Raw genomic sequence first — 17,201 nt, 5'->3', positions numbered from 1 at the left:
AATCCGGCTGAGGGTAAGACATACTTGAGTTGTGATTCTGTGTGTAAGTCAGATTCAAATGTTGACATGTTAGCGGATTTGCAAACTCCGGAATTCTTGAATGCCTTGAGATGTTCTGGAGTACCAAATCATGCTTTGACTTTGAAAGTTGGATCACCTGTTATGCTATTGCGAAATATTGATCACACACTAGGATTATGCAACGGTACAAGGTTGATTGTTACAAGGTTAGTTGACCACGTGCTGGAAGGCCATATCATGTGCGGTACAAATGCAGGAACCAGAGTATTGATTTCTAGAATGTCACTTACACCGTCAGATCCAAGATTGCCTTTCAAATTTCAACGAAAGCAATTCCCTTTGATGCTATCCTATGCCATGACAATCAACAAAAGTCAAGGACAAACGCTTGCTAAAGTGGGATTGTTGTTGAAAAAACCTGTCTTTAACCATGGACAACGTAGCTGTTTCAAGAGTTAGTAACCCCAGGGGTTTGAAAATTTTGATTTGCGGGGAAAATGTACCATTGCTTAGTACGACTAAAAATGTTGTGTACAACAAAGTCTTCAATAATGTATAATAACATTCCATAATTTATTATTTAAAATTTAGTATTTTTTTAAAATACTATGTTTCTTATTTTTATTATATTATACGTAATATCCTATGTACTATATAGGTAGTCATGCATCACATTGTTTCAACAATGAAGTCTTCAACAATGTCTAATAAAATTACTAAATTCATCCATGTGCAATAAAATTACAAATTTTTCATTTTAAATTTTCTCTGGTTCAAATACCCTATTTTATATACTGTATATATATCATATCGCGCTGGTGCACCTACTAGTTATTATTATTACAAAAACTTTGCAGGCTTTACTCTTAAGCCGATATTTGGACATGCACTGTATTTTAAACCGGTTCAACCAGACGGGATCCACTTCCACCTCTGGCTCTGCTCTCCATCGGCGCCGCCTATGAGAACCACCGCAGGTGCGATTGTCACAGCACTCTCGATAGCTGTAGTTGTTTCTTACTTCCTCTGCAAGCACACTGAAAAGAAGTCTTCTAGACGCAGACAAACCAATTCACTGAAAAAGTCCAGAAATGGGCTCGTTGCCGCCATTGGCAACACCCCTTTGATTAGAATCAATAGCCTTTCCGAAGCCACTGGCTGTGAGGTACCTTCTCTCTCTCTCTCTAAACACGCATACACTTGTGGTTTATTTCTAATGGCTTTGGTAATTTTCGTTTATTTATGTGTTTACAAAAAAAAAATATGTTTCGATTGATAAACAGATTCTCGGGAAAGCAGAGTTCTTGAATCCAGGCGGGAGTGTTAAAGACAGGGTAGCTGTGAAAATTATTGAGGAGGTAAATTCACCCCATTTATCTGCTTAGATAGTTTCACTTCTGTTTGATTATAAAAAATAAAAATAAAAAAAATTCACATTTTGTTAACCTAGCACGGTAGGGAAGTCCCCTTTTAGGGCTGTGGCTTGTGGCAATATTCCCTGCACAAAAATTATGATTCATGGTTAAATGGTTTCATATTCTTTTTTGATGAAATGGTTATTATTTGGGTCTTCTTATTCTTAGAAAGTCCTCACTTGACTGACCAGTGCATTTGATCATAAATTTATACTTCTAGCTCTTCATTATGCTCTAGTTTACTAGTTTATAGGCAATGCTGGTTGGTAGTCGAATTTCTTGTTGGGTTTTTATGTAATTTGAAGTACATAGTACATACATCATCATTTAGTACTCTCACCTTGAAGTGTCAATGGAGTTCTCGTCATTAGCATCGTTATCTTCTTTGTATTCTTCTTTTCCTGATATTTTGCTTCATGGATTATTGTCACAAGTCCGCTCAATAAATGCTTTCACTGCTCTGCATTTTGCTATTTTCTCGTTGTCTGAACATATCCCATTCTGGCAGGCATATTGATTATCGGTTTGAATAAGCTTTCAGATGCTGCTGGGATCTTTCTTTGGTTTTGTTATCTTAAAAATTAACTACCTGTGCTGTCTGTTTCTATACACTTTGCTGAAGTTTGGTCATCATAAAGATAGATGCTTCTATGTGGTGGTTTACATAATTACATACAGTTCTTGTTTGTATAGGCTTTGGAATCAGGAGCACTAGCTGAAGGCGGCATAGTTACAGAGGGCAGTGCTGGAAGCACAGCCATAAGTCTTGCAACAGTAGCTCCCGCATTTGGGTGTACATGCCATGTGGTTATCCCCGATGATGCTGCTATTGAGAAGGTATATAAACCTTTCCTCTCTCTGGTTTTCACACGTGTACTTGACTACTTGTTTTATGTTCTCTTTGCTAGTTCAGACCGAGTGCACATCTCAAGCATTTTTAGGATGTGTCTAGGGATAGTCAAATTTTCCGAATGGTTTGCTAAGTTTTATAGTTGCTTCTTAAAAGAAAGATGGAAATAGGAGTTAGTGGTTCAAACTTTGAAGATTAGGAACTGACAAAAGGACTGTACCAAAATGCAAGAATCATATGTTAGTTCTCACTCTTAAAAACTATGAAATGGTTGAACTCTTACTTGACAGACTCCCAAGCTTGTCTATTCTGTGGTTATGTAACTAGACTTGCGATGCATTATTTTATTGTTGTGATTCATTGTAAAGATTTCGTTTCCTTTTGTTTGTTCTCTTAAATCTTGTGATCCTGAACAAAACCGCTGTTTTATAGTCTCAAATCCTGGAAGCACTTGGGGCTACGGTTGAAAGGGTCCGGCCAGTTTCAATAACTCACAAAGACCATTTTGTTAATATTGCAAGAAGAAGGGCACTGGAGGCAAACGAAATAGCTTTAATTAGAAAAAGCAAAGCAGATCAAAATGGTGCCAAGGGGGTTAAACAAATCAATGGTCATACAATCAGTGAGGAAAAACAAAGTTCAACATTCTCACTTGACTGCAAGGGTGGATTTTTTGCAGATCAATTTGAAAACCTCGCAAATTTTAGGGCCCACTATGAGGGTACTGGGCCAGAGATATGGGAGCAAACAGGTGGGGAACTGGATGCTTTTGTTGCAGCAGCAGGCACCGGTGGCACTGTTGCTGGCGTTTCGTGTTTTTTGAAGGTTGGTTCTTAGTTTCCAACAGTAGCTAGGGCCGCTAAAATATAAAGTGCTGAGAGATTTACTTCTGTCCCGTGTTCAGGAAAAAAACTCAAACATCAAGTGCTTTCTTGTTGACCCCCCTGGTTCGGGTTTATTTAACAAGGTAATAAGAGGAGTCATGTACACGAGAGAGGAAGCTGAAGGACGGAGGTTGAAGAACCCTTTCGACACTATTACTGAAGGGATTGGAATCAATCGACTGACAGAAAATTTTAAGCTGGCAAATCTTGATGGGGCTTTCCGAGGCACAGACATGGAAGCTGTTGAAATGTCTAGGTTAGTCTATATGCCTAGTTCTCTTTCTTTTGAGCTGTTTGTCTCCCCAACACTCATAAAAAATCTGCTTCACATGTTATTTATGAGTGCTACTGACTCTGTTACAATGCAGTATCTGTTCATAACTACTTTCTCAACCTTTTTTGAGTGCTACTGACTCTGTTACAATGTTATTGAATGTATTATCATTGAAATTTTCCAATAATTTTGGTACCCCTTAAGTAGCCAACAACCCTAATGGCTTGAGAAACTTTTGAAAAAACAAAGTATGTGCTGTCAAAGTTAGAACAATATTGTGTGCACATGTGTTATTACCTTAACGTTGCTTGATGCTCATCAGGTATCTGTTGAAGAATGATGGGCTGTTTGTTGGAAGTTCATCAGCCATGAATTGTGTTGGAGCTGTTAGAGTGGCACGAGCATTAGGGCCTGGCCACACTATCGTGACGATCTTGTGTGATAGTGGCATGAGGCATCTAAGTAAGTTTTTCAATTCTGAGTACTTGTCTCAACATGGCTTGAGTCCTTCAGCAACTGGATTGGAGTTTCTTGGCTTTAGTTGAAGTTCGCTTATTACACATTCTTTGTTTTTGTTTTTATTTCTATTTTTTGCACCTAATATAATCACTAAAAACCGGTCTGTGACACAAATACTAATGCAGTAGATCACACAAGAAACATGTTTAGTGCTTGTACATGATATGTTGTTCTTACCAGGTTTTCTTTTTTCTTTATGTCAATTACATTTGATGATTCGAGGAACATTTGACCGAACAATATCATGAAATATGATGCAGCCAAGTGGTGAGATCACACTACTTGCCGTGATTTTGTAAAGATTACAGATAGTATTAAGTTATGCATAATTAATATCTTCCTTATCAAGCCTCCCTTCCTTCCCTCTGCTTTTATCACCCTTCAGCAACACTACTATTCATAGTTCATACAAAGGCCTAAATCTAGTCATGAAATTGATTTTCTATTGTCCTACAAATTACTCAAGTTTTTTGTTGAAAACCAATGTGTTTTTACTTAGGGACGGGAGTATACTCCCCGTCCCCGTCCCGGTGGAAAATTGAAAATAGTCCCCATCTCTATCCCGCGGGAAATTAGGCGGGAATTCTCCGTCTCTGGTAAACTTTTAGTCAAAATCTTAAATTAATGTAATTTTTAATTTTAATCACTAAAAGCAGGCTCCTATAAATTTGCCACATTGCTAAGCCTGTGGAAAGAAAACACTTCAAACATCATGGTTTATATCAAAATATAAATACATTTAATTAATTCTCATAATTTAATTAGATGTGTTAATATCCATGTGTTCTACGTGAAGCCTACCGGCTCATACTAAAAGGTCAATAGATAACTCCCAAAGAAAGTCAAACTTAGAATCTTGTTAAATTTGAAATCTTGTGGTAACCAAACCAACTTAGTTGGAGACTTAGAGTTGCTCAAGGCTTCCAACTCCCAAAAAAAAAAAAAAAAAGAGTAATTGTCAATTTCAAAAATTATTAAGTGTTAGAGCATCCACATTAGTTGGGGAGATTTGGGGGATAATGTAAGAGTGATTAGGAGAGAGAATGTGGGAAGGGGAGAAATAAAAAATAAAAAAAATAACAAAACTAATTTAAAAAAAAAAATAAAAAAGATAAAAAAGAAAAGGTCAGGCGCCCGTGTGGGATGGCTGCTGTGCGCAAAACGCGCACAGCAGCCTAAGATGTCTGATATAGTGAATGCATTGGGAAGAGAAATATTTTTGTATTTGCAGGACAAATAATTCTACTATTAACCCCACCCCACATCAATTAATAACCCCATACAAGTTATTTCTTCTTACATTATCCCCATATTATCCACTAGTGTGGATGCTCTTATGGAGTATTATAGGCTTCCCAACTCCCAAAAAAAAAAAAAAAAAAGAGTAATTGTCAATTTAAAAAATTATTAAGTGTTATGGAGTATTATATTGCAAAGCCGTGCATTTGATAAGCATGGATCTCTTTCTTTGAGTGATAAAAAAAAATTGTAGCCACTACTTGATAGTTGCATTAAACTCATTCATGTGTAATAATTCATAAATCACACATGAAAAGTAAATTGTACTATGAAGACTTTGTGTAACATGATAGGCTCAACTGATAAGAATAGACCTTTTACTACGATAATTGCTTCTTTTTTTTTTTTTTAAATGATATACAGAGTATCTATCAAACCGGGGTATTATTATTTTGTAAAAGTTAAAAGTGATGATAGATGTGTTGATCCTAACTCCTGAGGTCAGTGCTAAAATTAGGCCATGTAAGTGTAACACATACATGCCAACTACATTTATTTCACTTGCCAAAACTCTTTAAAACTTGAGAGGCACAAATTCTGATTCTGAATTTTACAAAAGAAGAAAATAGAGCAAAACATGTTTGTACCAAGCAACATGTAATAGTCGAAACCATGTGTGTATAAACTTAACCAACGACACGAATTTGTAAACACATTATTTAATGACAATCCCACATGTTGAAGAGTATTTACAGCGAAAAAGGCCATCTTTTTTAGCTTCTACTACAGAGAAGCTATGCAAGGCACTATGCACCTTACAATTCTTAATTTTTCCATTAGAACTCAAGTTGCAGATTAAGACAATACTTCTATCAATAAGATATACTAATTACTAAATACCTATAAGCACTTTCTTCTATATTCATAAAACATGTTTGCTTCATCAATCCTTCAACAATTCATAATCTGAGAAGTGTTTTAACTTGGATTTCACTACGTTTTGGGAAGACTCCAAGATATAGGTAAACTTTCGAATCTTCTGATGATTGACCGTAAATAAGAGTACATATATTTTGACCTATAATTCCTAATGATTCTAATTCATTTTCAATGTTTTTCAACTCGTGTTGCATTGTTCCATTAGGGATCTAGACAAAGGCTATGCAGTTGCAATAATTGTAGGTGGTAATCCAAATGGCTCTTAAATTTTTTAAATCTAGGTGCTATATACTTTTCAAGATGAAAGATATTACAAAATAGTTACCAACTATTTGTTTCTTCTAAAATAAAAGTTATAGGTTTTATTATGCTTATATGAACTAACACTAATATACCTAGTCACCTCTCTGTCTCGAGTTGTCAATAATATGAAGTTTCCATTTCTTTCATAGGGAAACATTTTAATGATTTCATCCAAAGTTCTAGTACTACATACAACGTCCACAACAATTAGATAAGTTTCCCCCTTCATCAGCTTTCTTAACTGAAATGCTAATTCATCCCCAGTTGCCTCTTTAATTTCTTCAGGGGTTATGGTCTTAATGCATCGAAGAAGGGAAGTGATACATGGCTAGGTTATCTTGCACGATTTAGTTCTGTAAATTTTAGGTTTGACTTTGTTAAGTTGGAAAATAATGCTATAAATAAACGAGGGAGAAAGAGAGATTGGTATAGTGGTTGAGTTTTGCACTATTTCTTTTTAGTACAAAAAAGCACTCGAGTCTTGATCACAAAGCCGACTTCAAGTTTATAGGTTTTTTCACAGGTATACATTATTCTTTAATGAGGTGTTTGGTTGGAATGAAGGAATTATGAAGGAAATGAATTGTAATTCGGTGGGAATAAAGTAGGAATTCAAATTACGTTGTTTGGTAGAAAGAAATAGAATTATTAGAATTGAGAAGGAAATATAATTGGTATAAAGACTCTTTCCCCCCCTAAGAACCGCACGTGCGAGTTCCCCCGCATACGGCTCAAGTAAAATACCCTTATGCAATAACAATAGTAATAAAAATCAAGGGTAATAATGTCATTTGATCTAGTTTTCCTTTCTCAAATGGATTAATATTTGATACACCGTCCGTGTATAGATGCTATACACCGGCGGTGAATGAGAATATGCCACATCATTAAATAAAAAAGTCAACATTAGTTGAGTCCTTTTTTGCAATATTTAAGACTTGTATTTTATTTGGAAACGCTTTATTTCTAACTAATAAAATATATCTACTTTCCTAAACATATTTATTATTTAATTATTATCTATCTATTTTCATTGCATTTTTAATTATTAGATACATTATTAATTAAATTGACAAATGATGATTATTTTATATTAAATATATATTAATCACACATACTGTGAATAAACTAATGAAGTGTATATTGTTCCCAAACATTAATCACCCTACTACATTGACGCCTTGTAATTATTTTTTTAATTTTATTTAATTACTAAACCATTTGAAAATAAAACACTTGTACAACTATTTTAATTTTTATTCTTCAATGAAAATTATGAACGTATTTCTTAATCTATGGACATTACTGACGTTTTTCTTAATCTAGATAAAAAATATCAATTTTAATCTATTAACACTATGAACGTATTTTTTGATCTAGATTAAAATTGATATTTTTGATACGTAGTATTATTTTAAATGTTATACTAAATAAATAAAACAACACCACCAAACCAGCTTTTATTTTGGATACACTTTGATGTTCTGCCTCGGTTTGGGGATACTCTGTGGTATCAAAAAAGAAAAAAAAAAAGAAAAAAAGCACCATTTGTCAATTTAATTAATAATGTATTTAATAATTAAAAATGCAATAGAAATTAGATAGATAATAATTAAGTAATAAATATGTTTAGAAGAATACATATATTTTATTAGTTAGAAATAAAGACTTTCCTAATAAAATATAAGTCTTAAATATTGCAAAAAAAAGACTTAATCAATATTGATTTTTTTATTAAATGATGTGGCATCTTCTCATTAACCGCGGGTGTATAGCATCTATACACCAACGGTGCATCGAATATTATTCCTTTTTAAATTCATTAAATTGCAATTCCCTCCAACTAAACAGTGTAATTTTGAGCTTCATTGAATTACAATTCAACTATAACAAAATTACATCTAACCAAACAGCCTGTAACCGTTAATCACTGATTGCCAAATAAAGAATATATGAAAGAGCAATTACTCCATTGGTGATGTCCTAATAGGCTAATACTAACAATAGTAATTTTAATAAATAAATAAATAACTATATAAAAATAAAATATAATTGGGTATGCCCGATTACCAAATAGGCAAATAGTACCAATTTACCATCCCTATTAATAACTTGAATTAAATGCACTTCAAAAAGTACGGAGTAACTATTTGTCCAAAATAATTTTTTTTTTAAAGGAAAGAGAAATGAAGGTAAAAGTAGCAGAGATTCTATAGTCAACGGTAACCCGACCAGAAGAAAGCAAAGACAAGGACGAAATTAGGAAGTTGTTTCTCCAGTTGCCGGTTAGTCATCCGTGTTCACAGGGAATATGCAATCGCAACCGTCCCCTTCGAGATGCAAACTACCAGAGATCCCACAACCGTTGGATCCATTTATAGCTTACATTTCAGGTTCCCCCAATCCGATGTTTAAAATCCGGATTTCAAGTCCGCATATAAAAACACCCAAATCACCCGACCCTCCAAAACTTCTCGTGTTCGAAGTGTGGAATCGTTGAAAAGAGAGAAAAAAAGGCAAATACAAACCACTGATACGAGTGTGAGTGAGTGTTAGCCCTCAAAGCCGTGGAATTCAGCTCTCTAAATCTCGGTAACTTGTTCCTTTCTTTTGATTGAATTTCAATTCAAATTCTGAGCTCTTCTTGAATTTTGCGCTGTAATTTTCCGTCTCTTGTTTGTAGCATGGGTAAACATTGGGCCTTTGCAGCTTAGGGTTTGCTAATTGCCTTAAAGTTTGGAACTTTATCCGTTTTTCTTTGTTTTCTGTGAAATCATTTGTTGTTTCTGCGTCGCGTGTGGGTAATACCTCGTTGTAATCATGATAAAGCAGATCTCTTTGTGTTATCTTAATTTATTTACAGTTTTGATAGTTTTGTACTCTTTATGCATATAATTTTTTTTTTTTTTTTTCGTATATCACTTACTGTCTGAGTGCTTGTAATTTAAGGGTTTTAAATGGAATTGACTTTGGGGTTTCTGTACTGTCAGTTTTTCGTATTGGGAGAGAAGATTTTGTGTTGGTGTACTGCTTCTGCTGCTGTAAGTTATGGGGGAGGGAGATACTGTATCTGAATTGCCGGAGTCAACTGTGAATGGTAATGCAGCACCGGAGGAAAAGAGTGAAGCTTCTGTGGAGAAGAAGGACACTGGGGACAGTGGTGTAAAGGAGATGGAGGAAGATAGTAAGCAGGAGAGTGATAAGGTGGATGCTGATAAAATGGATGTAGATGAAGGACAGGTGAAGGAAAACGAGGAAAGCAAAGATGAGGAAGGAAAAGAAGAAAAGGGAGATGAGGAAGGAAACGAGGAAAGCAATGATGAAGAAGGAAAAGAAGAAAAGGGAGATGAGGAAGGAAAAGTGGAGGATGATAAATTGGAGGACAAGGGTGAGGCAATGGATGAAGAGGAAGCTGAGGAAAAACTGGATGAGGATGAGGATGAGGATGAGGGTAAAGTTGAAAAAGAGGCTGATGCAGTGAAGGAGGAAAAAGAACAGGATACTGCGGAAGAGCCTAAGCCTACTGCTGGGAAAGGGTCAAAGAAGAATGCTAAATCAAAAAGCAATTCTGTGGAGAAAGACAAAAAGAAGAAAAAGGCAGTGGAAGATAAGAAGGAGAAGGAACCGAGAACTCCCATGCCACCTACTATTGACCGTCCTGTCCGTGAACGAAAATCAGTTGAAAGGCTAGTTGCATCCATTGAGAAAGATGCTGTCAAGGAATTCCGTGTAGAAAAGGTGCATTCTTTATCAGTTTTGATTCTTTTACTTTGGTTGCTACTTCATTTAGTCTCCATAGCTCTGTGAAGTTAGGCTTAGGCTTAGGCTTAATGTCTTGTTGGTGAACTGTACTAATGATCTAATGATCTAATGTGTGTGCAGGGTCGTGGAACTGCACTGAAGGACATACCAAATGGTGTGTGATTTAACTTTTTTTGCTGTAATGGTACTTGGGTAGTTCCAGTCATAAGGATACTGACCAAAATTGTCTGTTTCAGTGGCATATAAATTATCCAGAAAGAAGACTGAGGATTCATTCAAGATGCTACATTCAATACTCTTTGGAAGGAGAGGAAAGGTCATATTCTGAATCTTAGCTAGTTTAACCTTGCTTTTCCTTGTGTGTTTGAGACTGTCTGCCCTCTTTTTGTATTTAACTGCACTAGCATGTTGGGAGTTGGAATACACCAAATGGAGGCATTTAGGTTTATACATATGGTCCTTCCTCTTGGTTAGTGGATAGATGCTTACACCATCCCACACTATCACATGCTCCTACACATAGATTAAAGCCTGACTTTGAATTTTTTGAGCCCCAACTCCCAAGTGACAAAATGCTATGCATTCATTTTATCCTGATGCTTTGCAATTACTTCTCTGCTATACTTGGTGTGTGTGTTTTTTTTTTTAATAAAAATTATTATGGTTTTCTGGCATCTTGAGTATCCATGCCTTGTTATTTATGCTTATTATACTTGTTTTCTTTTACAGGCAGCTCAATTTAAGAATCACTTGTCACGGTTTTCTGGCTTTGTGTGGCATGACAATGAGGTAATGAATGAGCTAGGTTGGAGAAATGTGCTCAACCCCCCTCCCTCCTCCTCCCCCTTTCTCCAATTGTATATTTTTAAAGGAGCAATGTATGGATGTGCAATTTTCATTTTCATTGCAGGAAAAGCAAAGGATGAAGGTTAAAGAAAAATTTGACAAGTGTGTAAAAGAGAAATTGATGGAATTCTGTGATATACTTGACATACCTGTTGCCAAGGCTACATCAAAGAAGGTTTGTTGACTTTCTCCTACATGTTGGTTTTGAATACCATCTGTAGATAACCCTACCATTTTCAACAATTCCATAAAAATTACTGTACTCTTCAGACTCCCAGGAAATACAAATATAGAGTAGATAAGATTATATTGTTCATCTTTTGGCAACTTGATTACTATTTTTTGTGTTGATAAATAGCAATTCCAAACCAATTCTGAAAACTGCAGCCTATGGGGTAAACCATCAATATTTGCTGTGTAATTTCGATGAACAGCCATCTTTATTAGATATTGTGCTAAGCCATCCCTTGAGGATTCATCAATTTATTTCTGAGGTGTTAATAGCCAACCTTTTATTTTATTTTTGGGTAATAACTAATAACCCTGCAGGAAGATGTAGTTGTAAAGTTGATGGAATTTTTGGAGGCACCTCATGCTACGACTTCTGAACTGCTTGCTGAAAAAGAGCAGGTTCAACATGAAATTTTGCATATCTAATTTCATTTCTCTCTTCTATTCCTATAATATATTCATATAAATCTTCTCTTTTGTTTAACAGTCAAGCAAGGGAAAGCGTAAGAGGGCTAGCAATAAAAGTGGATCCTCTGCTTCTGGAAGTTCAAAAGGCTCAGCTAAGGTACTACTTGTTAACAATAGCATTAAATGCAATGCTTAATAGCATAAGGTATTGATGAATGTTCAAATAATATGCTCCCCAAGTATAAATTTTGTCTGTCATTTAATGTCTATTATTTTCTTCATGAAACACTTGTACACTAAACTTTTGCTTGTCAACTGTTTTGCATAATTGCATATTATAGCTTCTATATACATGCCCTGAGATTTGAAATGTTAAATCATCTTTTCTGAACTATGAGCTTTAAATTTTTGGTAAGCATACAGAAACTTGTGCTTGTCAAAATCTCAACTGTTTTGGTTCATTACAATATCTATATCTGTGCCCTTAGATTTGAAACATTAACCCTCTTTGCTGAACTATGAACTTTAAATTTGTGTTAAGCACAAAAATACCATTTCTTTGGAAAAAAGAAGGTAATCAAGTAGTGTGAACACTTTTTTCTATCAGTCTGTATAGTTTTTAAACTATATTATTGCCTTATTGGTAATATTGATGTCTATGATTTAGAAAACAATTCTTTGAATCATGAACTTTTGTAAATGGAACTGTGATTCATGTATTTGTTTATGGAACAAACTCAAACTCAGTGATGCCTTTTGTCCCTGTAATCTTCTGTTTGCTGCCTGCCTGTCAGATCCATCATCTGAGCAATGTATAGCTTATAATGGATTCCTTGAATATCCTCCTTTTTTACCCCCCCCCCCCCCCCCCCCCCCCTCTCTCTCTCTCTCTCTCTCTCTCTCTCTCTCTCTCTCTCTCTTCCAACAATGACGTTAGAGAGTGCATGTATCCACTAATAAGAACATTTGAAAATTCAGCTGGAGAACTCTAGAGACTTTGAATCTTCCATCTGAAATCTCTGCAGGGAATATCATTCTGGCTAAACTTCATCTGATATGGAAGTATTAGCCTTTTCTGTTAAAAAAGTAAATAAAAATGAATATCCTAAGTTGTACATTTCTCATCTCTTTATACTAGGCTGTACTTATCTTATTGTCCTAACTGAAAACTTGTTCTTCATCAACATTTCAAGATCAACCAAGTATAATATTTGCTTACTTTGCCTCCTTTGAAAGAAAAGGATGATAAATTATTTTCAAACTTGAGAAAAGAACCTGAGATTGAATTGAATCAGATTTTGCAAATATGGCTAAATTTCTATGTAATATTAAATCAATTGTCTTGTTCTGCAGAGTCGCAAGACTGAGAGTGCATCTAAGAAGGGTGAGAAGAAGAAGGACGTACATGAATCAGAAAATGACTCAGAGGAAGAACCCGAACATGAAGAAAAAGCTAATGGTGTTTCCGACAGATCAGAGGATGAGATGTCAGACCATGCTGACAGTGATAAGAAAGATGATGATTCCGAAGATGAGCCTGAGGAGGTTAAGAAAAAGAAACCGAAGTCAAAGAAGTCAGTACCAAAGGAATCTGAAGATGAGTCTGAGGAAGATAAGAAAAGTGAAGAACGTAAGTCAAAGAAGCCAGCATTAAAAGAGTCCGATGATGAATCTGAAGAAGAAGAGAAACCTAAGAAAAAACAGATCTCTAAGAAATCATCATCAAAGAAGGAATCTGCTGGAAAATCCAAGCCCAAAAATTCTGCTCCCCCCAAAAAGTCTACCCCACCCAAAAAGACTCCCACAAAGACACCCAGTCATCCTAAAGTTAATGATGATAATGATGCAAGTCCAAAAGCATCCTCAAAGAAGAAAAAAACTGAAGCAGCAAAAGAAAAATCCTCAAATTCAAAGAAGCCTGCTTCTAAAGAAAATAAAGGTAAAGCATGTAGTATTTTGCTACCATATTTTGCTTATCTAAGTTCAAACATGTACTCTCATGTTAATATGATGAATACACATTAGTCGTTTCTAACCCTGTGCATCTACTGCCTTGTATTCTCAGGGAAAAAGGTTGTGAAGGCAAAGGATCAACCCAAGGAAGATAAACTAAAGCCAACTGATGATGAGCTAAGAGAATCAATTTGTGAAATCCTTAAAGAAGTTGATTTCAACACGGTAAGGATTGATGTTTATTATTTGTTGGGCTCATAGGATCTAATTTGCCATCCCTATTATTTTCTTGGGTTCAGGATTCCAAACATTCGATGTATTTAATTTTGACATCTGGTCATTCAACATGAGCTGTGAGCAACTTAATTCAGGCATGCTTAAGTTGCAAATAATATCTGAATGAGTTGATTCCAAGTTGGTTATTATTGATGAAAATATGCATAGTTGGAAAAAATTAGTGTAGTGTGAAAATTGGATCTTGTTACAGCTGTCTGTGTATTAGATAAACATTTTTTGGTGATCTTTGAATATTTGTTTTCCTACATCATATGTAGATTTGGAAATACTGTTAGAATTAATGCATGCTTGGAATCATGTGTGAAAAGTAGGATCTTGCTACTACTATCTGCTTTCTGAATTTAAATATTTCTTGTGCATATATATGAGGACTGTAGTCCTGGATTTTGTTGTTTTGATGCACACACTTTGAACTTGAGAAATTCTTGATATTGACCCGTTCTGTTTGACATTGCAGGCTACCTTCACAGACATTCTAAAGCAACTTGGTATGTTCTTCATAACCATATATCCACTTAGAGAAACCCCATTCCCCCACCCCCACCCCCAACACACACACATGCACACACAAAAACCCAAGAAAAGAGGAAAATACCTTGATAAAGATATGTTAACAAAGAACAGAAGACTGCATATTTTTTTCCGTTTAGAATTGTTTGAAAAGTTTGTACAAGGTCTGCTTTTGCATAGAATAGATTATGAATCTATTGGTAAGAAATTGGAATTGAACTTTTCTCATCAATGCACAACTGTGTTTTGTTTTTTGTTTTTGGGCAGCCAAGCAGTATGATACAGACCTCACACCCAGAAAATTATCGATAAAACGTATGATCCAGGACGAGCTTACTAAACTAGCAGATGAAGGAGATGACGAGGAAGATGAAGCTACTGCTGCAAAAGATGAAATGCAGGCTTCTTCGTGTCAAGCTGCGGAGACCTGAAAAACGTGTCTCCCACACATCCCTTGCTCCATCCATGTTGTGTAATGTTGTCCCCTCCCCTCCCCTCTTAAATTAGGCAACTGTATTTTCTATTTTCTATTTTCTATTTTCTAACTAGTGGGTTCCATGATCAGAAGATTGTAAACTTGGGTTGACTAGGAAATCCATCCAGAGGTAGAAGTACTTGAGCTTATTATAGTGCAAGGATTTCAGCTTCTGTAGGGCACTAGAAATGTGTAGGAGATTATATTTTGTTTTTAAATTTTATTATTAGCAGAGAGAGCATTTACAGACTATAAAGTGTTGCTGCTCCCAACATTTATGATGGCTAGCCAGCCACCCCCCACCCCCACCCCCCCCCCCCCCCCTTGTATTTTGCAAATGCTGTAATAATCAGGATACCCAGCCTTACTGTTGAAGTTCCTTAGCTAGATTAATGCATGTTTGGATTGATCATATTTGATACTTATTGTCATCTTTCAAGATTTGAATTTTGTGTATAATAGTTGGGTGGACAAGCATGTATTGGAGTTTGAGGTTGTTGTCTAAATCATCCACAGCAAAAGCCGGCGTTTCATTCATTACAATTTACAGGTTGCAAATGTTGCTTGCAATGTGGATGGTTTATATTTCAACAAACACCAACTTGTAAGTAGTGGCAAATTATATTGTGGACCATGATGGTCGGTTGATTTTTAATATACTGAATATTTATTATTATTAATATTATTTTGTATATTGAACATTCACATTTAATACATAAAAAATTAATCTTCAAAAAATGATCATTCAATGCATTAAAAATGAATGTTTAGTATACTCTTCCCGTTTCATTTTATGTGTCTGGTCCGGTTCGGTCCAGAGGATGATTGGAGTTCATGGGCAATGTTTAGGGTACCTAAGTGAGAAAGGAAGAGAATTAGGGGTGTGGCGTGGAGTTTTTTGCACTTTTAATTTAGTCCCACGACTATAGTGGCACTGGCAGAATTGATCCACGACTTTTGAACCTTGCAATTTTAGTCCACGACTATTGATTTTTTTGCAAAAATGGTCCTTCCGGCCACTTTTCCGTCAAAATTTCACCGGAAAAAAAAAATTCTCAATTTTTAGCCGGGTTAAAATTGACATTTTACTTATCTCAAAAAATTAAAAGAAAAAAATTTATATTTGACTACATACAATATTACTGGGCTACATACTACTGCCCTAGGCGGCGGAGTTCTTGGAACAGGCAGGGCTGTCAGTAAGCGGCGGAGCGGCCGTGGCGTTCCCCGGGCTAGTTGGGTTATCTGGCAGCAGCATTGGAGTAGTACATGTACTCCGCCGCCTGGGGCAGTAGTATGTAGCCCAGTAATATTGTATGTAGTCAAATATCAATTTTTTTTTTTGAGATAAGTAAAATGTCAATTTTAATCCGACTAAAAATAGAGATTTTTTTTTCCGGTGAAATTTTGACGGAAAAGTGGCCGGAAGGACCATTTTTGCAAAAAAAATCAATAGTCGTGGACTAAAATTGCAAGGTTCAAAAGTCGTGAATCAATTCTGCCAGTGCCACTATAGTCGTGGGACTAAAAGTGCAAAAAGCTTGTGTGGCGTGTGATTGCAGTATTGAGGTCAACTAAATTTATAGACACTAAGAGTATTTTGAGGTGTCAATTTACAAAGAATGGGGTGCTAATCACTTACTCGGATTTGCTCTTGTGAAGCTAATTCAATCGAAACGAAGTGGAATCAATGAAACTAAATAAATCTAAACTATATGCAACAAATGAAGAGAGATATAGAATATGCAATAGAGGTAAATGATATGGATCAGTCTAACGTGTATCTTGAGCCAAACTAAGGTATAAATAATGTTATTGTATCCCTTGTGAATGAAGGAATTACATTAAAGTCCCCGGTGTCACTGCGGTGATCTACTTGTGTGTACTAGTCCGCAAGTTCGCTACTCTCATAGTTTACAAACAAAATTAGCCCATAAAGAACCTAAGAAATTCATCTTACCCACACAATTTAATCTTACAAGTTGTGAGAGATTACATTAAGGCTATGATTAGGTAGATTTCTTTAATTTGATGCCTTTATGTTTAATCATAGCCGTTGATTTGTTAGTTCTAATGGCTACGATTTGTTCACAAATTTTATGTGGAGGTGGTTCTCATGTGAACATGGGGTTAAAAATAGGGTTGGATCCTGAGCCTCTACTTGGGAGAGCCAAGACTAGCTTTCTACAAGTAGTCCGAGTTGTCTAGTTTATACAAGAAGAGCTTATGAAATAACATATGAGTTCAAGTTTACAGGGCTCCAATCCCCTACGCA

At 35.6% G+C, this 17,201-nt stretch overlaps 2 protein-coding genes across 4 annotated transcripts; both read left to right on the top strand.

Annotated features, from left to right (window-relative positions):
- The first annotated feature begins 896 nt into the window (after positions 1 to 896).
- LOC109190509 (cysteine synthase 2) lies at positions 897 to 4,184 on the top strand. The gene is made up of 6 exons (XM_019341004.1): positions 897 to 1,186; positions 1,305 to 1,379; positions 2,130 to 2,273; positions 2,719 to 3,111; positions 3,191 to 3,426; positions 3,767 to 4,184. The coding sequence occupies exons 1-6, from the start codon at positions 983 to 985 to the stop codon at positions 3,987 to 3,989; spliced, it is 1,275 nt and encodes a 424-aa protein (XP_019196549.1). The 5' UTR covers positions 897 to 982; the 3' UTR covers positions 3,990 to 4,184.
- Positions 4,185 to 8,887: 4,703 nt separating this feature from the next.
- LOC109190508 (ABC transporter F family member 4-like) lies at positions 8,888 to 15,305 on the top strand. Of its 3 annotated transcripts, XM_019341003.1 has the most exons (13): positions 8,889 to 9,036; positions 9,435 to 9,696; positions 9,928 to 10,182; positions 10,327 to 10,360; positions 10,443 to 10,522; positions 10,936 to 10,995; positions 11,117 to 11,227; positions 11,602 to 11,682; positions 11,771 to 11,848; positions 13,045 to 13,630; positions 13,757 to 13,869; positions 14,399 to 14,429; positions 14,719 to 15,305. In XM_019341003.1, the coding sequence occupies exons 2-13, from the start codon at positions 9,493 to 9,495 to the stop codon at positions 14,880 to 14,882; spliced, it is 1,797 nt and encodes a 598-aa protein (XP_019196548.1). In that variant the 5' UTR covers positions 8,889 to 9,036; positions 9,435 to 9,492; the 3' UTR covers positions 14,883 to 15,305. The 3 variants fall into 3 exon arrangements, with proteins under 3 accessions (XP_019196546.1, XP_019196548.1, XP_019196547.1); XM_019341001.1 differs by having other exon boundaries at positions 8,888 to 9,036; positions 9,435 to 10,182; XM_019341002.1 differs by lacking the exon at positions 8,889 to 9,036 and adding an exon at positions 9,154 to 9,258 and having other exon boundaries at positions 9,435 to 10,182.
- Positions 15,306 to 17,201: the final 1,896 nt, after the last annotated feature.

Source organism: Ipomoea nil, unplaced genomic scaffold (genome assembly GCF_001879475.1).
Source record: "Ipomoea nil cultivar Tokyo-kokei standard unplaced genomic scaffold, Asagao_1.1 scaffold1576, whole genome shotgun sequence".
NCBI classification, from domain to species: Eukaryota; Viridiplantae; Streptophyta; class Magnoliopsida; order Solanales; family Convolvulaceae; genus Ipomoea; species Ipomoea nil.
This window is presented reverse-complemented; position numbering and strand designations above follow the sequence as displayed.